Here is a 21472-nt window from a genome sequence, read left to right as displayed (position 1 = left end):
CACAATGTTTTTGTTTTATCGCTTCATTATCTCATAGTCTGGAGAAAGAATCTTTATTTCTATAACATGGATGCCATTAGAAGAAGGAAAAGTCCGAGAACTGGTAACTTTTATTGTTAATGGTATTATAAAACATCAGGCTGTATTGCTGGGTGTTGCTGAGCAGCCTCTGAAGAAAAAGGTAAGAAATGTATTTTTAATTACACTAATTATTTTGGTCTTATTTGTTGCTTGTTTGTGAGTCAAAATTTTGCAATGTAGCAATTGTTTCTACTAGTGTAGACATGGATAAATTATTGAATGGGTATCCTCAGTAGGAGCCCTCAATAACTTGGAATTTGCTCTCCTTTAACCTGAAATAGCCCAAGTCCGGTGAACACTGCAAAGTTGTTCTTTCCCATTTGAAAGTGGTAGAACATCTTAAGGGTGAATTATTGGAGTAGAAAAGTGGCTTTAGCTTATTTTCCTGGTTGGTTTTGATTATGGATTATATTGCATAGTATTGCTGTGCCTCAGCTATGTTAGTGTGTTGTTTTTGATGTGGGCATTTTAAAGTTTATGATAAATGCATAGAGCATGTGGCTACATATTACTTTTTTAGTGTGTATCTAGTCAAAATAACTTTAAAAAAATCCAAAATTAAGAACTTAGTTTTTATGTTAGCTATCAATTTCATTATCTATGTGAATAAATATATAAGTACATTTTATATGTATATAAATGCTTTTTAAAAAAAAAAATAAAAAATATATAATGCTTTTTTTTTTTTAAAGCAGCTACTTTGGAAACCCTCTTTTTTTTTTTTTTTCTTTTTCAGAAGAGTCTTTGGGATGCTATTAAAAAGAGAAATACTTCAGAAAGATCAGTTTCTACAAGAGCTAAGAAAAAACATTCCAATGTTAACAAAACTTTTCGTGTTTCCAAAAAAGCAGATACAGTTAAAAGCCCACTCCAGTCCTGTGAAAATTTGGATGTAATACGAGGTAGCATGTCCCCCCCAAAAAACTTGCTTATCACTTTAGAAAACAAATTGCCTGTATCTCCTATCAGTCCTGTATTGCAAGAACATCATGATACCATTTGCACACCTCTTTCAATGAGAAGATCTACTACATACTCAGTTCTTGGTACAGTGTTAAATGATGAATTATTGCAAGAAATACACACATGTAACATCAAGAAACTTCATAATCCTAATGAGGAAATAAAATCCTCAAGTGTACCCAGTTCTCCTTCTGGATTAGTACAAGCACACAGATCAAATACACATTCACCTGTTTGTGCTCCGGAATGGAAAGCAGCCTTGCATTCCTCTTTGAGTCAAAGGAGAATTTTGAGTCCAGATTCTTTTATAAATGACAGTTATCAACTTAATGTAGAAGTTGTAGCAGAGCAAGTTGCTCCCATATTGTCACCCGATCAGTTTGTAAAAGACAACTTAGCTATAGAATCAATGTCTCATGTCCACGTATCTGTTTCACCGTCCTCTTTATCCTCTAGTATGGAGACTTGTATCACAAAGAAGTCATCTTCAAAACAGAAAGAAAATGAAGAAATGCAGTTCATAAGTGTATCTGTAGAACATAAGTTTCCAAATAACGTCCTTGATGAGACGCCTGTAGTGAAATCTCAGTTATTTCATGGTACCAAACCTGAACAAAATCATTTCAGTTTTCCTGTTTCTGATGAGGATCTTCAGATTTGCAGTTGCTCTCAAAGAGAACAACCGAAAAAACGTCCTGTGCTTTCTGCTACTGTCATAAAAAATAAGTTGTCTCCTGCTGAAAGAAAACGAATGGCGACAACTAAGCCAAAATCTAGAAAATTTCTTAATATAAGGGAAGATGTAAGTATGGTTCCTAGACATTCAAAGTTAGAAATACTCCAGAACCTTCCAGTTATAGATCCCATCTCAGGTGGAACCAAATGTCACAAAGATGAAATACATGCATCTTCCATTGGATCTACTTTACATCGTCGTAAGAGGAAAAATGAAGTACTCTTGGAAGATATTAAGGCTACAGCTACAGAATATGTGGAAGAAACAGAAACCAAAAGAATCTTTACATCTTGTGTTGACAATAAAATAAAAACTTCTGTAAGGCCACCGGTCTCTAAGCACATAAGCAGAGAGAAACTAAACCACAGAAAGAAAGCTAGTGAGTATTTTTCATTTGTGCTTTGTAGTGAAAGAAAATAACTTAAGTGTCTCCATATTTTTCTAAAATGTTATAAGGGGCCCTCTAGAACTCAGCACTTCAGTACCTCTTTCTGCAGCAAGTATGACGATACTGTAGCAACTTCTCAAGTTGTCTGGTAGCAATAAAGCTTGGCTATAGAATACACAGTCTGCATTCATTTAGCAGAAGTCACTTAACTGGTATCTCCTAAATAGTCTTGTGTGCTAGAAGACTTGCCATATTTAGCAACGTTGCTGGGGAAGTACTAGATTTGTCTCTTGTGGCTTTGTGGAGCAAAGCCTTGGTTCTGAGCAGTTTATTTCAACAGGCAAGACATTTGGATAGAGGTGGTAGATGAAGGGGATTTTAAGATGGGGAGAGTAAGTGCAAGATGAGCTTTGGTGGGGCTGTGGAAACTCTAGCATGGAATGTGACTGTCAAAAATGCAAATACTTAGTATTAATGCATTTCAAAAAGTTTGCTTAAATGTCTCAGCTGGTATTCTCTGAAAGACTATTCACAATGGCTGACAGGTGTGAATGCATTTCTGGTGCCATAAATTTCTACATGTGGTTCTCTGCTCACTCTTTCTTGCAATTGGCTCATTTAGCAGTCTCACATTAGTATAACTCTCTTTTGTGTGCTAACACTTTTTATAATTTTCTTAAAATATACATCTGCTCTGAAAAGTGACCCTCATGATGCCATTTCTTAAAAAAGGAGTCCAAGTTTTATCCGTTGTGCACGCTCACCATGGGAGCTGAAAGTTAGGATGGGGTTTTCCTGCCCTTGTATAACTGCCTATAAAGGTTCTTGCAGGTGAAAATCTGCTCTATTATATCTCTGCAATCTTTGTCTTCAAAATATGTTCACCATGGTCTTCATAGGGTTTTACAGATATAACAGCACAGAAGAAGCATGACGAGAGAACAGTTTACACAGTTGCCCCAGCCCTAAATAAAGCTACATTTCACTATTGAAATGTAACTTTGAAACACACCCACCCAATTTAACTTATCTGAGACCAAGCCTTGTTCTTGTTGAGCAATGTGTTCACATAAATGCTGAATGTGCTTGGCTCTGGAACAGCACAGGAGTTCAGAATGAATTCATATCCTGCCTCCTTCAGTGATGAACACAAGGTAAAATCCCATTTTATAATGGGTAACTGATTCAGAGACTAAACAACTTGCCCAAGATCACATACATAGTCTGTGTCACAATAGGGAGTTGAACCCAGGAGGTCCCATGGCCTGGGCTAGGTCCCTACCCACTAGACCATCCAGATAGATGCCAGTGGCTTAGAATTTTGAACTTTGGAAATTAATACCTTGTGCTGGTAATAGACTTCTAAAGTGGTAGTCCATTAGGATGTGTATCTTCTGAGAACAATTACAGGTAATACTTTTTTCTCAGTGTGGTGAGGAAGCATGGAATACATTAGTGTTTTTTAACAGACAACTTACACTTCAATTTTTTCTTTCACTCTTTTTACAGTTGCAAAGCAAAGCAATTTATCTGCATTCTTCTAGCATTCATTAGCCAGAAAACTTATGTTTAATATGCTTACATAGCATTTAGAGAATTAATGTTTCTCCATCACAGAAGACATGGAAATATTGTTTTTACTTTTCCTGAAACACACTGAAGGATGCTAATTTAAAGATAAAAATAAAATCTCTAATCAACCTATACCAGCTAGAGTTAAGGAATTTTCTATAGCGATGATCTTTCATAGCATGTTATACCCCTACCCATAATTTACAGGTTTGGTAAAGAATGGAGTCAAGGCTTTAATCCTTAACTACACCTTGCTTGCTTGTTGGTGGTAGTCTCAACTATTTATCACTGAAGGGTTTTTTGTTTTTTTTCCCCGCCTGACATCTGATATTTTGTTAACATTTTTAGGTTCTTTGTCTAGAACTATCAACAAAACTACTAAACCGATTGATGGTGTGGCACAGTCTCAGCTGACCTTCATAAAACCATTAAAAACAGGTAAACAGGTTTACAGTATCTATGAAGTCAGAATTTTTCTTGAATTGAATGTCATAATTGAATAGGGCAAACCTTTTGGCTAATAGTTTTTGTGAAAAGTGTAGTTGTTGTTGACCCAAAACTGCTTGCGAATTCATGTAGACTTTGCCAGATAGTTATGACTGGACCAAAAAATCAAAATATTTTGATAAGCTGAAAATGAAAGTTTGTTTCGATAATATTGAAACAGGTTTTTCGGGGGGTAGGGGTGGAGCCACAAAATGGTGGGGAGGAGGTGGTAGTGATGCCTTCCTTATAACGTTTAGCTAAGTGGTTAGAACACTGTTCTGGGATGCGGGAGACTCAGGTTCAAGTCCACATTCTAGAGGAGGTCTCCTGTATACCAGGTCAGTGTCCTGGCTATGGGGAATTTTTAGGTGGGTCTTTCTCAGTCTTTTGTATTGAGACAGTTTCATGTTATGTAAAATATTGATTGGAGCAGGGACTGGAATTTGACTCTCCCACATCCTATTGGAGTGTTCTAACCCTCAGGCTGCAAAGTCATTCTCAATTTTTGGCCCAATTAATATTTAATTAGTAATGCAAAGTGGAACAGTTTCAGCAGGAGAGATTGAGAATAATCCTTAACCCAGAATACTCCCTAACTCAGTAGTTGGGGCACATACCTGGGATATGGGAGACCTGGGTTCAAGTCCTTGCTCCACAGTGGAGATAAAGGGGTGGGGCTGTGTGAATGGTTCCTAAGGCTTTGTCTACACTACATAGCTTTTAGTGACACAGCTGTGTCGCTGAAAGTTGGTCAGTCTTAGCCTCTGTTTTACTTCCACCCCCGACGAGCGGTGTTCACGTTGTTGACAGGAGAGCGCTCCTGCCGACAGTGTGCTGTTCACACTGATGCTTTTGTCTCTCCGAGGGGTTATCACCTCTGAACAACAAAAGCTTTGTCACTCGATTGCCAGTGTAAACCTAGCCTAAGTCCCCTTGACAATGTAGCCCCTTATTTCTCGATTTTTTTCACCTCTGTTAATAACTTGTTTACCATAAAACAGATGTGATTCTGAATACGCTTATGGAGCAGATATGTGGAATCACATGTGATGATAAATAATGCTTCAAAGGTTTTTCAGTATACTTAAAAGCACTAGGCTACTTAACATTACCGCTAATATTGATAAAGTACTAGACATACCAATAACTGTCCTTGTCCCGAAGAACTTATTAGTTGAAGGTGACAGCAAGTACAATAAAAGTGGCATGTGGTCTCTAAATACTTTCCTCATAATTCCAAGTCACTCAAGTTAAAGTGAAGAATGACATATTTTTAGGAAAAAAACCATAAATAACTTTAAATTAAACTTTGTCTATTTAGATAATCTTTTTTCCCCCTTTTAAGTCATTCCTAGGCATCCAATGCCTTTTGCTGCTAAAAACATGTTCTATGATGAGCGCTGGAAGGAAAAGCAGCAGCGAGGCTTTACCTGGTGGCTGAATTTCATACTTACACCTGATGACTTCACTGTAAAAACAGAGAGTTCACAAGGTAAAGTAGGTAACTTGAAATAGTGCAGTTCTGCTAAATCGTGGGAACACTTTAATGTCAATATATAAGGCATAACTTGCTCCAGGAGGTTTTTTAATTAAACTTGTATATGATGAATGAAACCACTAGCTAAAAGCTAGTATTAATTAAGCTTTCGTTTAATTTATCTGTGTGTATGTTTAAGTAACTTTTCAATAAGGGTAACTTTTATATCAAGAGGTGGTTGATTTTTTTTTTTTTTTTTTTTTTAAATTCCCCCTGCTTTCCACCCTCCTCCCTTCATGAACGTCTGTCCTGATATTGGAATGAAAGGAAATTCAGTTTGCATCCCTATTTTCAGAGCTATTTTGAACTGTAGCGTTAACATTTGGGTATCTGTTTCAGTAGATGTTGCACTGAATTCTGAATGCTGTTTTGAAGTTTTATATATTTCTGTATTTTTTTCCATGTTCTTTAACTGAAAGTGTATGGTCTAGAAGTTTGATTTTTCTCGTGTGGAGTTCTATTATACTAGATATGTCATCTGTGTATTAGTGTGCATTTAAATAGAAGTAAAATGATAGCAAAAATAATGAACTCTTATAAAACAGATGCTAATTTACCTTTATGTCAGATATATAGACCTATTTTTCTTTTTTACTCTCTTTTCAATTAGTAAATGCAGCTGCACTTATCCTGGGAGCAGAAAATCATCATAAAGCCAGTGTTCCTAGAGCACCAACAAAAGAAGAAATGTCCCTGAGAGCTTATACTGCTCGATGCAGGTTGAATAAACTACGACGTGCTGCATGCCGTTTGTTTACCTCTGAAACAATGATTAAAGCTATTAAGAGACTGGAGTTTGAGATTGAAACTAGACGTTTGCTAGTTCGGAAAGATAGGCATCTCTGGAAGGATATTGGTAAGAATGTACAAATGTTGATATTTAGTATTTTTGGTAACATAGAATTGTAAGTGTAGGAAGTAGAGTAGAAAAACTTTTTAACCAGGTGGCTTTGTAACAATGAAATATGATTTTAAAATGTTTGCTGAATTTAACATATCATACTTTGCATTCATTTCAGGAGAAAGACAGAAAGTCCTCAACTGGCTTTTATCTTACAACCCTTTGTGGCTACGCATAGGTCTGGAAGTAAGCAATGCTTCTTATGGATACTCTAGTCTTGTAAAGCCTGTGCCAAGAGTGGATCTCAAGTTCAACAGTAGCTGGCAGGCAGCTCTAGTTTATTAACAGAACAATTTCATGTTTCCTTTTAACTCATGGTTGTCTGTCTTGTTACAAAAGAGAATATTTCATCGGGTAATTTAAAAGTGCTTTTCTGTGAGGAGTACTCTGGAACTGGGCTGATGCTCCTTTGCTGTTGCTAAAGTAACGTTACCCTTCAGTAGCTGGTAGGAAATTGACGCCTAACACATTCCCACTATACTGCAGCCAGCTATGTTGGGACTGGTTAGGGAGCTCCTGATGGAAGCAGAGAACACTTTCCAGACACCAAAGAGCCAGTAGATCACATTGATACTAATTTTAACTTTTTAGATGGGCATTGCATTTGGGATATCTTCTGGAATAAAACTAGGACTGAAACGTTGTTTACTGTCTTGCAGATTAATCTGTGTTCAAAAAAATGGGCTAGGTTACTAATTTTTTGGCTAGTGAGAAACTCTTAAATAGTATATTTCTATTTATTTTGAATATATCCTACTGAAAGTCTAAAGAAATAAATGATACAATTGTGAGCATTTTTTTAACTTTAAAGTTTCCTTTATTTTTTGTGTTTCTCTATTAGACTATTTATGGAGAACTGATTGCTTTGGAGAGTAATAGTGATATTATGGGCTTGGCAATGTTTATTCTCAGTCGCCTACTTTGGAACCCCGATATAGCAGCTGAATACAGACACCCCACTGTACCTCACCTTTATCGGGATGGTAACTACTTCTTTTTGAAATAGACTTTTTAGCATTTAACTTTGCATTCATAAATAACATCTTTATGAACTTAATATTTTTAGGTCACGAAGAAGCTTTGTCTAAATTTACACTGAAAAAATTGCTGCTGTTAGTTTGTTTTCTTGATCATGCCAAACAGTCTAGAATCATTGACCACGACCCTTGCCTTTTCTGCAAGGATGCAGAGTTCAAGGTGAAGTATGTTTGATGTTTGAAAATATGACTTTGTATGCATATAATATAAAGTTGCTTTTTCAATGTTAAGACTTTAGTACTATTCACACTCAGCAAATCTTCCAGGAGGTCACTAGCTATGTAAGACTTACCATCAGGACTTCTGAAGTGCCTTTAATTTATAGGGAGAGTTCAAAAGCCTTGTATTATAGAGGAACTTTCCTTCTCTTTCTAAGACTCAATACTGCTCTGCCACACTATTTGTCATCTGAAGTTAAATCCCCTTGCATTTTAAAAGTTTATCTGAGGGCTGTCCTACAATACTTAGGACATGCAGCCTAGCTTTCTGGAACAGTCTGTCTTGCTAGATGTTTGATTAGTAAATAGCCTCATTTTTGTTGAACTAAAAACCATTTTTACTCTAGTCAGTTGAAGTCATGGTATAAAAATCGTATGCAGTCTATTACTTAGATTACAACACTGTTTAATGAGTTAAATGCATGAATAAATAAAAAGAAAAAGTTGTTCATGAATTTCTCAGGATGCAGAACAGGTATTAGCTAATGTTACGGCAGCTTGATTTTTTTTTTTGCTGTACGCTACGGAAGTTATGAAAGCAGTCATTAAGAATCCAGTTAGCTATCTGTGTCAGCATTATAATATTGTGGACACAGTTTAAATGCCATGAAGAGATATTTAAGTACTTGAATTTTGGTATCTTACGCGTAGTACTAAATGACAAATAACAAAGCTCAAGGCATTTGGGGGAAGGGATCAAAATGGTCACTTGGTCTAAGTTTATTTTATTTCCCCTTAGAATAGTAAAGATGTTCTACTGGCATTTTCACGAGACTTCCTGAGTGGTGAAGGTGACCTTTCCCGTCATCTTGGCTTCCTGGGATTACCTGTTAGTCATGTTCAGACACCACTTGATGAATTTGACTTCGCTGTTACAAATCTAGCTGTAGACTTGCAGTGTGGCATTCGTCTTGTGTAAGTTGATACAGAATGGTTTTATGACTATCTGTATTTGTCTAATCCTCTGTAAGCTGAAATATGAAATCTTTTTATTGTTAGGAGAACAATGGAACTTCTCACAAAAAACTGGAGTCTCTCAAAGAAGCTAAGAGTTCCTGCAATAAGTCGTCTGCAGAAGATGCATAATGTTGATGTTGCCCTTCGTGTTCTTAAAGAGCGGGGAATTCAGTTGAAAGATGGATGTGGTAAGAATTGAAAAGTAATGCTAGAATAACTACGCATTTGAAGAACAGAAATACATATCTTAATCAGTGTTGTATTTCATTTATAGGTGCTTCAATCGAGTCTAAGGATATTGTGGACAGACACAGAGAGCGAACTTTAGCACTGCTGTGGAAAATTGTCTTTGCTTTCCAGGTATTGTATAAAGTTGTGTGAAGTTGTAAAGAATTTTAAGAAATGTTACAAACGAGAGGAGATAATGCATGGCTTGAAACAAGGAATTTGTAGTCTTTGAAATCATCAAGTCTGGATTGACCTGGCTGGATGACCCATGAGAATGATCTTTTGTGGATTCTCATGGTTAGACGTCATTGTGTAATGTATGTTCAAAGTGCTTTATAACTATTAGCTACATTGATGAGCTAGGTTCTAAAATGTAATACAATTCAGAACTCCTTTTAATTAGGTTTTGTACACTTGTTCATGGAATTTCTTTTGTATTTGTGCCAGATACTATAACAAAGGTTAAGTATGTGATAACAATGGTCAGGTAATTTGGCCACAGAAATTAACTTCTTGCCACTTGCTGAGGAATTCTCTTAGAGCTACTAAAAATAGCTCTGATAGATGGATATATTTAAAACCACTTCCAAACACTTGAGGAACATTCCCTTTGATGAACAATCATAGGAAGTGAATTCTAGAGCTGTGGCTCTTCCACATAACATACTCCACCATATGTCTCTGGGATCAAACTGGAAAAAACTGAAGACTTAGGACTTAGTATGAAGGCTAATTAGTGTACCTGGAATTGAGTCAAGGATTATGTATAGCCTTAAATGGAAGAAGGAAGCAGAGAGTAGAAGAATTGGGCTTAATGGCAAGGTTAAGAGGTCATTTGAACCAAATAACTATTCTTCGAAAATGTGTATCCAGCTTAAGTGAATCCAATGGGAAGGAGTATACATTATGGAAAGTAAGACATAAGATGTAAGTTAGGAGAGAATTTGAAAAGCAAGTAGCCAGAGATTTTTTTATTTTTTATTATATATAATATCTAATGCAAGAATCCTGAAGAGAATACTGCTGTAGATTATCAGGAAGCTAAAGGAGCAATTGAATGCTGAAGAATATTGCAGAGAAAATGAATTTATTCATTTGCATCAGTCAACAACAAGATGTTAGGGGAGATCCAAAGTCTCTTTAATTAGTTATGTAGATGACCACTTCCACAATTGTATTAGTTAGAATTTAAAAGAAAAACCAAAAACATGGTTTCAGGGTATAAACCAACCATTGATCCAGGTAGTAGAAAATTTCCCTATAAGTTTATTTTAAAAGCATCTGGTTTTGGCTACTGTCATCTGGACTGAAGTAACAACTGGTTCTTCTTCGTGTGGTTGTTCATGTCCATTCCACGCAGGTGTGTGCGTGCTGCATGCATGCCATCCAGAAGATTTTCCCCTAGCAGCGCCGTAGGATTGGCCTGTGTGCCCCCCGGAGTGGCACCTCCATGGCACCATATATAGGGGCCCACGGACCCTCCACCCCCTGAGTTCCGTCTTACCACCGGTGATGGCTAGCTAGAACTTTGCTTGCTCTTGAAGCAAGCCTAACCGTGTCTCTAAGTGTGTATAGTTCTTTTTTTTTTCTCATAGTTTATAGTTAGTGTTAGTTGTAAGATAGTTAATAGCTGTTGAGGGGGCTTCCCCCCAATGTAATTGTCGCCCCGTCCTGGGGCATGCCTGGGTCCCCAGGGCTTAAACTCTGTGCAGACTGCGGAAAATTTATGCCGAAGAGTGACCTGCACTCTTCCTGCTTGAGGTGCCTCTGGGAGAGACACCAAAGAGACCAATGCAGTATCTGCAAGAGGTTCTGTCCCAAGGCTCTTAAGGACAGAGAGCAGAAACTTAGAGTGCTCCTGATGGAGGCGGCCTTACAGCCGCACTTGGAACACGAGCTTGCCAACCCGGCACCCAGCACCTCATCCTTGGTGCACAGTGCTCCGGCACCATTAGCAGGAGAGGAGGCCCAGTCTAAGAACTCTAAGTCCCGGCACCGGAGAGAATCGGGATATAGAAAATCGGCCTTCATGCGGCACCAATCACCATCTCCGGTGCCCACGAAAAAGAGGCCAGTGATGGGCCGATCACCCCACCAGGACCTTAAAGGGCCAGCGGTGTCCACAAGTGTGGTGGGACAAGCCGTGCCACAACCGCATCCTCCCAAGGTCCCGTTGACTCCTACCCCCATGGGGTTGTAGTTGAGTCCAGACCAGTCTAGGTCCCCGGACCTCAGTGAGCATGTGCACCTCACATTGATGCTGGAGGCGTTCAAGGCGGCCTCAGACTTATTAAGCCTCCCAGTGCTTGCCTCCCTGCGATGGAGGGAAAAGCTTCCAGGGACTGCCCGACCCCCGATCCAATCAAAAGGCAAGCCAGCCATGATGATGCCACGGTCCCTGCCCCGCACCACTCCGGCAGCACCAATGCAAGGAGAGTGTTCCCCGGCCTTGCGGCGCCGCTCACCAGCAACAGTGGGTACTGCCCCTCCTTGGTCTTCATATTTCGAAACTTCAGAAGCAGAATCCTACCACTCCAGTAGATCAAGGAGTAGGAGGTTGGCTTCACAGGCAAGCCAACGACTTTACCCGGCACAGTGGCAGCAGAAGTGGCAACCACCCTCCTAGTGGCCATTCTGGACTCCCCGGGCTTACCGCCAGACCCTGGGACAGGTGCACGATCCACGCCCCAGGTCTGCATCAGTCTCTTTGATGTCGGTGACTCCGGCGCAAATGCCTCCACCACCGGCGCTGCTGTCCGACAGGAGTGTGCCACAACTGATACTGGCACCAATGGGGGCCATGTTTTCGATGCCGCAGGCACCGCCCAGCACGCCTCGTCAATCGGCGTCAACCCCGGTACTGGTCATGGTGCTGCATCCTATATCCGCATAGGCCACGCAGAGTACCGTGTGCTGCAGGACCCTGCGGAGGCTGAGGGTAGCGAGGAGGTTCCCCTGCAAACTATCTCCTCCTCTTCCTCGCCAGATGAGGTGGTTGCGGGAACTTCAGCGGCACTGGTTCTAGAAGACAACCAGGTGCTTCAGCAGCTACTTAAAAGTGCTACACAGAGCCTGGCGATCCAGGTGAAGGAGGTTGAGATGGCTGTAGATCCGGTAGTGGACATCCTGGCTCTCTCCGGCCCGTCGAGGGTCGCCCTACTGTTGATCAAAACAATATTTGACACATCCTGCACCCTTTGGCAGACACCAGCTTCTTTGGCCCCTGTGGCCAAAAAGACAGAGAGGCGCTACTTTGTCTCCTCCAAGGGCCATGAGTACCTATATTCTCACCCTCCCCCGGACTCTCTGGTTGTGGATGTGGCCAACCAAAAGGAGCATCAGGGGTTTCAAGGGCCTACACCAAAGAACAGGGAAGCCAAGAAGTTGGACCTTTTGAGGTAGAAAGGTGTACTCAACAGGGGATCTGCAACTATGCATAGCCAACCAACAGGCTATAGTGGCCATAACACATGCTCGGCCTTGTCCAAGTTCACTGAACTCCTTCCCCAGGAATTGCGAATGGGATTCTCCACTCTGGTGGAGGAGGGGAAGCTGATTTCGCGTGCATCCCTCCAAGCACCCCTGGATGCGGCCTCCAACTCGCGTTGAGCAGAGCAGCCCAGTTCCATCCATGCGTGCCTCTCCTGCGGAGAGGATGCTGTTGCGGCCGGAGGCTACGTGTGACATTATAACCCTCCGGTATCTGGGGCGCCGCTTGAGATGGGCCCCCAGTCTCGAGGGAAGCCTCCTCTGGGAGCACAAGAACTCTCCTCTACCCTACTTAGTCTGACCAGCTCGCTGCCTGTGAGGGAGTCTCGAGGCTTCTCTGCGCCCCGTGACTGGGCACAGAAGCACTGGGATAAGCAGCGCCAACGCTCTTCCTCGTGTCGAAGCTACCTGTAGAGGAGTGGACTCACCCCTGCGTCGCCTCCTGCTGGTGTCTTCCGGGAATTAGCTCGATTTCAGCTCTGGAGCACCCTTTGTAGGCCGGTGATCCGCCTGTCCTCTGGCCCCCGTGTCCCTCCCTGGACCCAGTGGCCTTTTTCCTGGTGTGCTGCCCCCTGGCAGTATCCCCTCAGTCTTAGTCTCCCCCGGGGACCCCCACCCACTATCCCCACCTCTCCTCAGTATATGGCTACTGCCAGTCATCGTCTAGCCTCACATCCTGGGGCAGATTGCAATATCAGCCTACTCATCACTGGCAAGGAGGGTTTGGATCTGCTGCATTGGCCTACTCCTGGTCTGCCCTCTGCAATCCCAAGTACCTGTTGGCCTTTCCTCAGCCCTGCTTGATTCAGGTACCTTGTGTCTAGCTCCCTGCAGCCAGGCCCATCTCCCTCTACAAATAGAGAGAGACTCTTTGCTCCTGGCTTCCCTGGCCTCTTTATACAGGCAAGCTGTGGCCTGATTGGGGTGTGGCCCAGCTGAGCCACTTCCCAATCCAGCCCCGCCTAAAAGCTGCTTTCTCCAGCCACAGCCCCCTCCCAGGGCTGTTTTTAATCCTTCAGAGCAGGAGCAGGGGTCCACCCTGCTACACTACCAAAGCCAATCCCATCACCACAGATGTAGACGATCCGACTCAAGCTCCTGCTCTATCAGACATCGCGCACGGGACTCATCTCGCGATTCACCAGCACTGAAGCGTCCTAGCTCCGGCCGCTGGGACGAGTAAGGAGCAGCACCTCGGATGGGTACCGATCTTTGTCCTCGAGGTCCTGGTCACATGGACGGCACTGTCGCAGGCACCATCGCTCATGTTGCTCCTACAGTACTGTGCGGTTGTTGGCTACCTCCGCATTAGCACCCAGCTGCCTGTCTCCAAGTCGTGCGACTCTGCGAGAGCAAATTGCACTGTCCAGCACCTAAGTCAGTCAGTGGCACGGAACACTGTGGCAAGGGCAGTGGTGTCAACGGGCACCATGGCTGCAGATACCCATCCAGGCGAGACCCCTCTTGGTGGCCGGAGTGTCTCAGGCTCCTTCTGCCTCCCCTCCACGGCAGAGGGAGAAATCAACAAGTGCCAAGCTAACAGCACCGTGCCCAGACTCTGACCTGGGGATTGACTCACCAGTACCATCTGATGCCCTAGGCTCTGTGCCGCTCCCCTCACCGGAGCCAGAGGATACCATAGCAGCACCACTGCCCGTCCCCCAAGAGGACTTCAAGGCTTACCAAGAGCTCATCAAGTGGGTGGCGTCCAATCTCCAGCTCCAGGCTGAGGAGATGGAGGAGCCGTCTGACTCTCTTTTTAATGTACTGTCATCCTTGGCACCGGGCCGTGTGGCCCTACCTCTCCACTAGGGGGTAGCCAATATTTCGACTACCCTGTGGTAAACCCCAGCTTCCTTGGCCCCCATTTCTAAGAAAGCGGGATAAAATACTTTGTGCCGGCTAAGGGCCACAAATACTTGTACTCCCACCCAGCACCTAACTCCCTGGTGGTAGAGTCAATTGACCACCAGGAACATCACGGTCAGCCCGTACCCAACCCTAAGGACAAAGATGCCAGGAGACTAGACGCTTTTGGCAGGAAGGTTTATTCTTCGGTGAGTTTCCAGCTCAGGGTGGCCAATCACTAAGCCCTTCTAAGTTGATATGACTTCAATTTATGGGGGTCTCTACCAAAGTTCGAACCTCTCCTATTGGAGTGGGACAAAAAGGAGTTCAGGACTCTGGGAGAGGAAGGAGCGTCGGTGGCGAAAGCAGCCCTCCAGGCAGCATCAGACGCGGCAGACACAGCAGCCCATTCGATGGCCACCGTATCCATGCACAGGGCGTCATGGCTTCTCCTGTCCGGACTGTCTGCAGAGTCCCAGTCCTTTGATGCAGGACCTTCCCTTCAATGGGAAAGTGTTGTTTGTGGACCAAACTGACATCTGCCTGCATGGGATGAAAGACTCCCATACAACCCTGCAAACCTTGGGCCTGAACGTTCCTTCAGCGAAGGACAAACCTAGGCTGCAAACTTTGGCTCTTCCTGCTAGGGGCAAACACGAACGGCCGCCTAAGTCCCGCTCAGCCCTACTGCCTGGCCCCTCAAAGGGCAAAAGGCAGGGAAAGAGGCGGTTTTGACTCTTTGCGAGGGGCCACCGGGCTTGTTGCCAGGAAGATCTGCCCAGTTAATAAAGTTCGTGTTTGCCTTCCGAGTGGAGTGGTCCCGCATAACATCGGACCAGTGGGTCCTCAACACTATTTCCAACAGCTATACGTTGCAGTTCACTTCACACACATGGTACCTCCCTCTCCAGGCGAGCCTTGGGGATCTGGAGCATGCCCACCTCCTAGAACAAGAGGTGGCATGCCTCCTCCACCTGGGGGTGTGTAGAAAGGGTACCAGTAGAATTTCAGAACAAGGGCTTCTGTTCCTGGTATTTCCTGATCCCGAAGGCAAAAGGGGGCTCAGGCCCATATCAGGGATCTCAACAGTTTTATGGTCCTCTACAGGTTCCGTATGGTATCACTGGCCTCTGTCATCACCTCCCTGGACCCGGAGGATTTATTTGCGGCCCTGGATCTCCAGAACGCGTACTTCCATATCTATATTTTCGAGGGACATAGGCATTTTCTCCAGTTCCTCGTAGGAAGGGACCATTACCAGTTGACGATCCTCCCGTTTGGCCTTTCCACAGCACCGAGGTTTCACCAAATGCATGGCGATGGTAGCAGCCTATCTCCAGAGGAAAGGATTACAAATTTTCCCCTTACCTGGACAATTGGCTTCTCAAGGGCAAGTCTTGGTCCAGGGTACAGGCCCAGGTGGGACTACTTCTGCCTATGTGCGCAGATCTAGGCCAAGTCTACGTTAGTCCCGGTTCAACGCATACAGTTCATAGGGGCTCTTCTGGACTCGTTAGAGGCCACAGCATCTTTTCCCCGGGACAGGTTCGAGATCCTAAAAGGTCTTATCGCCTTAGTCATGACCTTCCCAGTGACGACGGCGAGGGTGTGCCTTCAGATCCTCAGTCACATGGTGGCATACATGTCCATAGTTTGCCATGCTAGGCTCAGAATGAGGCCCCTCCAGCTCTGGCTGGCCTCCCAGTATTCCCAGGCCTGGGACGGGCTGGACAAGGTTGTCACGATACCATCCCAGATAGCTGCTTCCTTACAATGGTGGTCCCTCCTGCGCAACATGCTGTAAGGAGTCCTCTTCCGAGAAATCTCCCCCTCCCTTGACCTGGTGTGGGATGCCTTGGACCTGGGCTGGGGAGCCCATATAGGGAACATTCAAACCCAAGGGAGATGGTCGGCCTCAGAATTATCCCTACACATAAATGTCAGGGAGCTCAGGGTGATATGGCTGGAGTGCATGGTCTTTAGCGGGCACCTTTGTGGGAAGGTGGTCAGAGTCCTCACAAGCAATATGGCTGTGATGTATTACATCAACAGACAGGGAGGAACGTGCTCCTCGGCCCTATGTCTGGAAGCCCTGAGCCTATAGGAGTTCTGTATAGCCCACAATATCTCCCTGCGAGCCTTCCACCTACTCGGCGCCCGCAATGTGTGGGCCAATCACCTCAGCAGGTTTTTTTCCCACCAGTATGAGTGGTCACTCCACTGGGAGGTCGTCCTACAGCTCTTCCGAGAGCGGAGAGTTCCCCGGGTCGACCTCTTTGCAACTGCCCACAACCAACACTGCCCCCAGTTCTGCTTCGGGGAGGGGCGGAAAGGGGAACAATCTCGGACGCCTTCCTCCTTTGGTGGTTGGGCCACCTTTTCTATGTCTTCCCACTTTTCCCCCTGATAGGCAAAGTCCTGAAAAAAGTAAAAGCAGACAGGACGAGGGTCATCCTCATAGCCCCAGCTTGGGCCCGTCAACACTGGTACGGGACCTTCCTGCAACTCTTAGTGGCTCCTCCACGGAGGCTGCCACTTCGCCCGGATCTCCTCTCCCAGGAAGGAGGATGCCTCCTGTACTCCAACCTGGCTGTGCTTCACCTGACAACATGGTTGCTCTGTGATTAGATGATATGGGGAGGTGTTTGGAGAACGTCAAATGAGTTCTGTTGGAAAGCAGAAAGCCTTCCATGCGATGGATGTACCTAGCCAAATGGTATAGGTTCTCTAGGTGGGCAGGGGAGTGGGGAACTTCCCCATTGTCCGTGTCATTTCAACTCGTTCTCGATTACCTCCTGTCCCTTAGGACCCAAGGGCTAGCTCCCGCCTCTGTCAGGGTGCATTTGGCGGCCATATTGGCCTTTCACCCTCCGGTAGAGGGCCACTCGGTCTTTTCCCACAGTATGACCTCCCACTTTCTAAAGGTCCTGGATCATTCATTCCCATATGCTAGGCCCCCTGTTTCACAATTGGATCTAAACCTAGTGTTATCCTGCATCACAGGTCCTCCCTTTGAACCCTTGGCCACGTGTTCCTGGTCTCACCTGTTATGGAAGGTAGCATTTCTTGTGGCCATTACATCAGCCTGATATGTCTCGGCGCTTAGGGCCTTGACCTCGGAACCCCTGTATACGGTCTTCCACAAGGATTAGGTCCAGCTTCACCCGCACTCCGCTTTTCTCCCGAAGGTGGTCTCCGCCTTCCATATCGATCAGGACATTTTCCTACTGGTACCCTGTCCTAAGCCCCATTCCTCCAATGAGGAGCGCCACCTACACAAACTAGATGTGCGTAGGGCGTTGGCTTTTTACCTAGATCGAACCAGGACATTCCGGAAATCCTCGCAGCTGTTCGTTGCATCGTCTGAACGGATGAGGGGACAACCGTTTTTTACCTAGCGCCTTTTGCGCTGGATCACCTCATACATATGCATGTGTTATGACCTGGCAGGGGTTCCCCCACCGCCTATCGTTAAGGCGCATTCTATGAGAGCCCAGGCCTCGTCAGCTGCCTATGTAGCTCGCGTCCCTATCCAGGACATATGTAGAGCTGCCATATGGTCCTCGGTCCACACCTTTTCTTCGCATTATGCTATTGTCTCCCAGACCAGGGAAGATGTTGCGTTCGGCAGGACTGTCTCCATCTTGAGAACTTGTGAACTCCTACCCACCTCCAACAGATATAGCTTAGAATCACCTACTGTGGAATACACATGAGCAATCACTCGAAGAAGAAAGGACAGTTACCTGTTTCGTAACTGGCGTTCTTCAAGATGTATTGCTCAGGTGTATTCCACATCCCGCTCTCCTTCCCCTCTGTTTGGAGTTGTCTGGCAAGAAGGAACCAAGGATGGGGGGAGTGCGCAGCTCCCCTTATAGAGTGATATAGAAGTGCCACTCCAGGGTGCTCCCCTATGGGTACTGCTAAGGGAAAAACTTCTAGCACCGGTGCACGTGGCGAGCGCACACACCCACTATGGAATACACCTGAGCAACACATCTCGAAGAACGCCAGTTATGGAACAGGTGACTGTCCCTTCTGCAAGCCAGAGTGTACCTACCAGAGTCCAGGGTTTCAATCCATGTCCGACATCATTCTCAGTCTCTAGTGTTTCCTGACCACCACAGCAAGGAACTGCCTCAAGTTGCTGGGGTATATGGCTGCGTGCACCCTCTTCAGTCCTGGTTAGCAACTGTGTACCAACCAACCAGGGACGCACTGGACTCTATGGTGATGCTTCCCCGAATGGTGCTAGATTCCCTCCAGTGGTGGCTCAACCTGTGGGAGGTCTGTGCGGGAGTACCCTTCGCCAGCCCTCAGCTATCCCTATCCTTGGTAATAGACATGTCGTATTTGGGGTGGGGAGCGCATCTGGGGAATCTCAGGACACAAGGCTTTTGGTCCCCAGAGGACCTCTCCTTGCCCATCAACGTCAGGGAGCTACGGATCTCACCTGCATTTCACCTGCCTGACCTTCAAATCTTGCTTGGCGGGCAGGTGTGTTGCAGTCCTCACGGACAATATCTCTGCGATGTTCTAGATCAACAAACGGGGGTGCATGCTCCTCTCCACTGTGCCTGGAAGCCCTCGCTTTGTGGGACTTCTGCATACAGAATGCAATTCATCCTAATGGCATCCTAGCTCCCAGGGATGCAGAACAGGCCTAGCAGATGCCCGTAGATGCTCGTTCCAGGGTCACAAATGGTCCCTCTGCTGGGACATGACACATTCTATCGTCCGTTTCTGGGGCTATCCCCAGATAGACCTGTTTGCCTCGCAAGACAACAGGAAGTGTCAACGGTTCTGCTGCCTCATGGGGCGCAGTCCAGGGTCTCTCACGGATGCCTTCCTCCTCTCGTGTGAAGATGGCCTGCCTCACCTTCCCTCCTATTCTGATGGTCCTCAGGGTACTCCTCAAGATTTGCAGGGAGCACGCTCAAGTCATACTGATGGCACTGGTGTGGCCGCGCCAGCATTGTTTCATGTCACTACTGCAGATGTCCGTACAGGTGCCCCTTGCTTTGCCCTTGCTTCCAGACCTGATCACACAGGATCAAGGCCGCCTCTGGCACCCAAACTTGGAGTCGCTCCATCTCACAACCTGGATGCTCCATGGCTAAACCCGGTAGAAATGCAATGCTCACAGCAGGTTAGACAAGTCCTCCTTGGTAGCAGGAAACCCTCCACCAGGGCCACATACATGGCCAAGTGGAAACTTTTTTTCCATCTGGGCAGAACAGCATTGACAGGCTCCATTGCTCGGAGAATCATCCTTGACTACCTACTTCATGTGAAACAGCAGGGTCATTCTCTTCGGTTCAGGTCCGCTTGGCGACCATCTCCGCTTTCCACCCAGCAGCTGACGGTGGTTCAGTCTTTGCAAACCCACTGGTCGGTCACTTCCTCAAGGGCCTTGGTAGGCTTTTCTCGCATACTCGACAACCTGTCTCGGCCTGGGACCTTAATTTGGTTTTGTCTGGCCTCACGGGGCCCCCCTTCGAATCCCTGGCTATGTGCTCATTACTGTATATCTCCTATAAGGTTGCATTCCTTGTGGCTATCATCTTGGCCAGGAGGGTATCGGAGCTCAGAGCCCTGATGTCCGAGGCTCCATACACTGTTTTTCACAAAGACAAAGTCCAACTCAGGCCACACCTGGCGTTCACTCCTATGGTGATCTCCCAATTCCACATGGGTCAGGACATTTTTCTCCCTGTGTTCTATCCTAAGCCACACTCCTTCAGCACGGAGCATAGGCTGCATTCCCTAGATGTTCTCAGGGCCCTGGCATTCCATATTGAAAGAACCAAACCATTCAGGAAATAAATCCAACTCTTTGTTGCTGTGGCCGATTGAGTGAAGGGGCTCCCCGTCTCATCACAGCGTATCTCCTCATGGATCACGGCCTGCATCGGCGAATGCTACGATCAGGCTAAGGTGCCTGCCCTGCTGATCATAGCCCACTCCACAAGGGCACAGGCCTTCTCCGTGGCATTCCTGGCTCAAGTCCCAACACAGGAAATATGCAGAGCTGCCACGTGGTCTTCAATCCATACATTCACGTTGCACTGTTCCATCACGCACTAGGCCAGAGGCGATGCAGCCTTCGGCCGTGCAGTGAACTCCCACCTCACTGCCTAAACTCAGGCTTGTGAGTCACCTGCTTGGAACGGATATGAACAATCACTCGAAGAAGAAAAAACGGTTACCTTTTTGTAACTGTTGTTCTTCGAGATGTGTTGTTCATGTCCATTCCAATACCCACCCTCCTATCCCTCTGTCGGAGTTCCAGCAAGAAGGAAGTGAGGGGGTAGAGGGTCGGCAGGCCCCTATATAGGGTGCCATGGAGGCGCCACTCCAGGGGGCGCACACACCAACCTTACGGTGCTGCTAGGAGAAAATCTTGCAGCTGGCGTGTACACTTGCTTGGAATGGATGATGAACACATCTCAAAGAACAAAAGTTACAGAAAGGTGAGTAATCATTTTTTTGATCTGTATGGAAACTGTTATATTACTGAATAGTGGGAGCAGCCAATCCCTGGCACTTACTTAAGATGCTTTCTCCCAAACTAACTCCTCTCCAATTAACCACATCAATTATATAAGATCACTCTAACATTTTTATGTATCAGAAAAATTGATTTGTTTATTTCCATTAAAGGTGGATGTTTCCCTTAATGTGGAGCAGTTAGAAGAAGAAATTTCTTTTTTAAAGAATACACACAATATTAAGACAAAAACGGCTACTCTAGTGTCCTGCTCTAATCAAAGTAAAGTGAGAGAAACCAGCAGTACTTACTCACCTGAAAGTTACAGCAAAAATGTGAAACTGCTGATGGATTGGGTCAATGCTGTTTGTGGGTTTTACAATACTAAAGTAAGTAGTCCTGTTTTCTTGTGTATATATTTCCAGGTTTTGTATATCTGCAAGTACATTTTCTTGTAATGGGAAATGTTTATAATTATATAAGTCTTTCAACACTAAATCTGTTCTATCAAATATATATTGATTAATACTGATCTTTTAC

At 45.1% G+C, this 21472-nt stretch overlaps 1 protein-coding gene across 1 annotated transcript in view; it reads left to right on the top strand.

The window, feature by feature from the left end:
• The window catches only part of ASPM (abnormal spindle microtubule assembly), a 66989-nt gene that overhangs the window by 9153 nt on the left and 36364 nt on the right, over positions 1 to 21472 (top strand). The window contains exons 2-13 of the mRNA XM_030573612.1: positions 38 to 181; positions 818 to 2159; positions 4089 to 4178; positions 5572 to 5718; positions 6374 to 6619; positions 6783 to 6850; positions 7506 to 7647; positions 7731 to 7861; positions 8660 to 8835; positions 8920 to 9065; positions 9152 to 9237; positions 21106 to 21321. Coding sequence (XP_030429472.1) covers positions 71 to 181; positions 818 to 2159; positions 4089 to 4178; positions 5572 to 5718; positions 6374 to 6619; positions 6783 to 6850; positions 7506 to 7647; positions 7731 to 7861; positions 8660 to 8835; positions 8920 to 9065; positions 9152 to 9237; positions 21106 to 21321 — 2901 coding nt within the window. The 5' untranslated portion in view covers positions 38 to 70. The remainder of the gene's footprint in view (positions 1 to 37; positions 182 to 817; positions 2160 to 4088; positions 4179 to 5571; positions 5719 to 6373; positions 6620 to 6782; positions 6851 to 7505; positions 7648 to 7730; positions 7862 to 8659; positions 8836 to 8919; positions 9066 to 9151; positions 9238 to 21105; positions 21322 to 21472) is intronic.

The sequence above is a fragment of the Gopherus evgoodei genome, chromosome 8 (genome assembly GCF_007399415.2).
Source record: "Gopherus evgoodei ecotype Sinaloan lineage chromosome 8, rGopEvg1_v1.p, whole genome shotgun sequence".
In the NCBI taxonomy this organism is placed as follows: domain Eukaryota; kingdom Metazoa; phylum Chordata; order Testudines; family Testudinidae; genus Gopherus; species Gopherus evgoodei.
The sequence above is the reverse complement of the archived record's forward strand: the minus strand, read 5'-3'. Positions and strand labels throughout refer to the sequence as shown.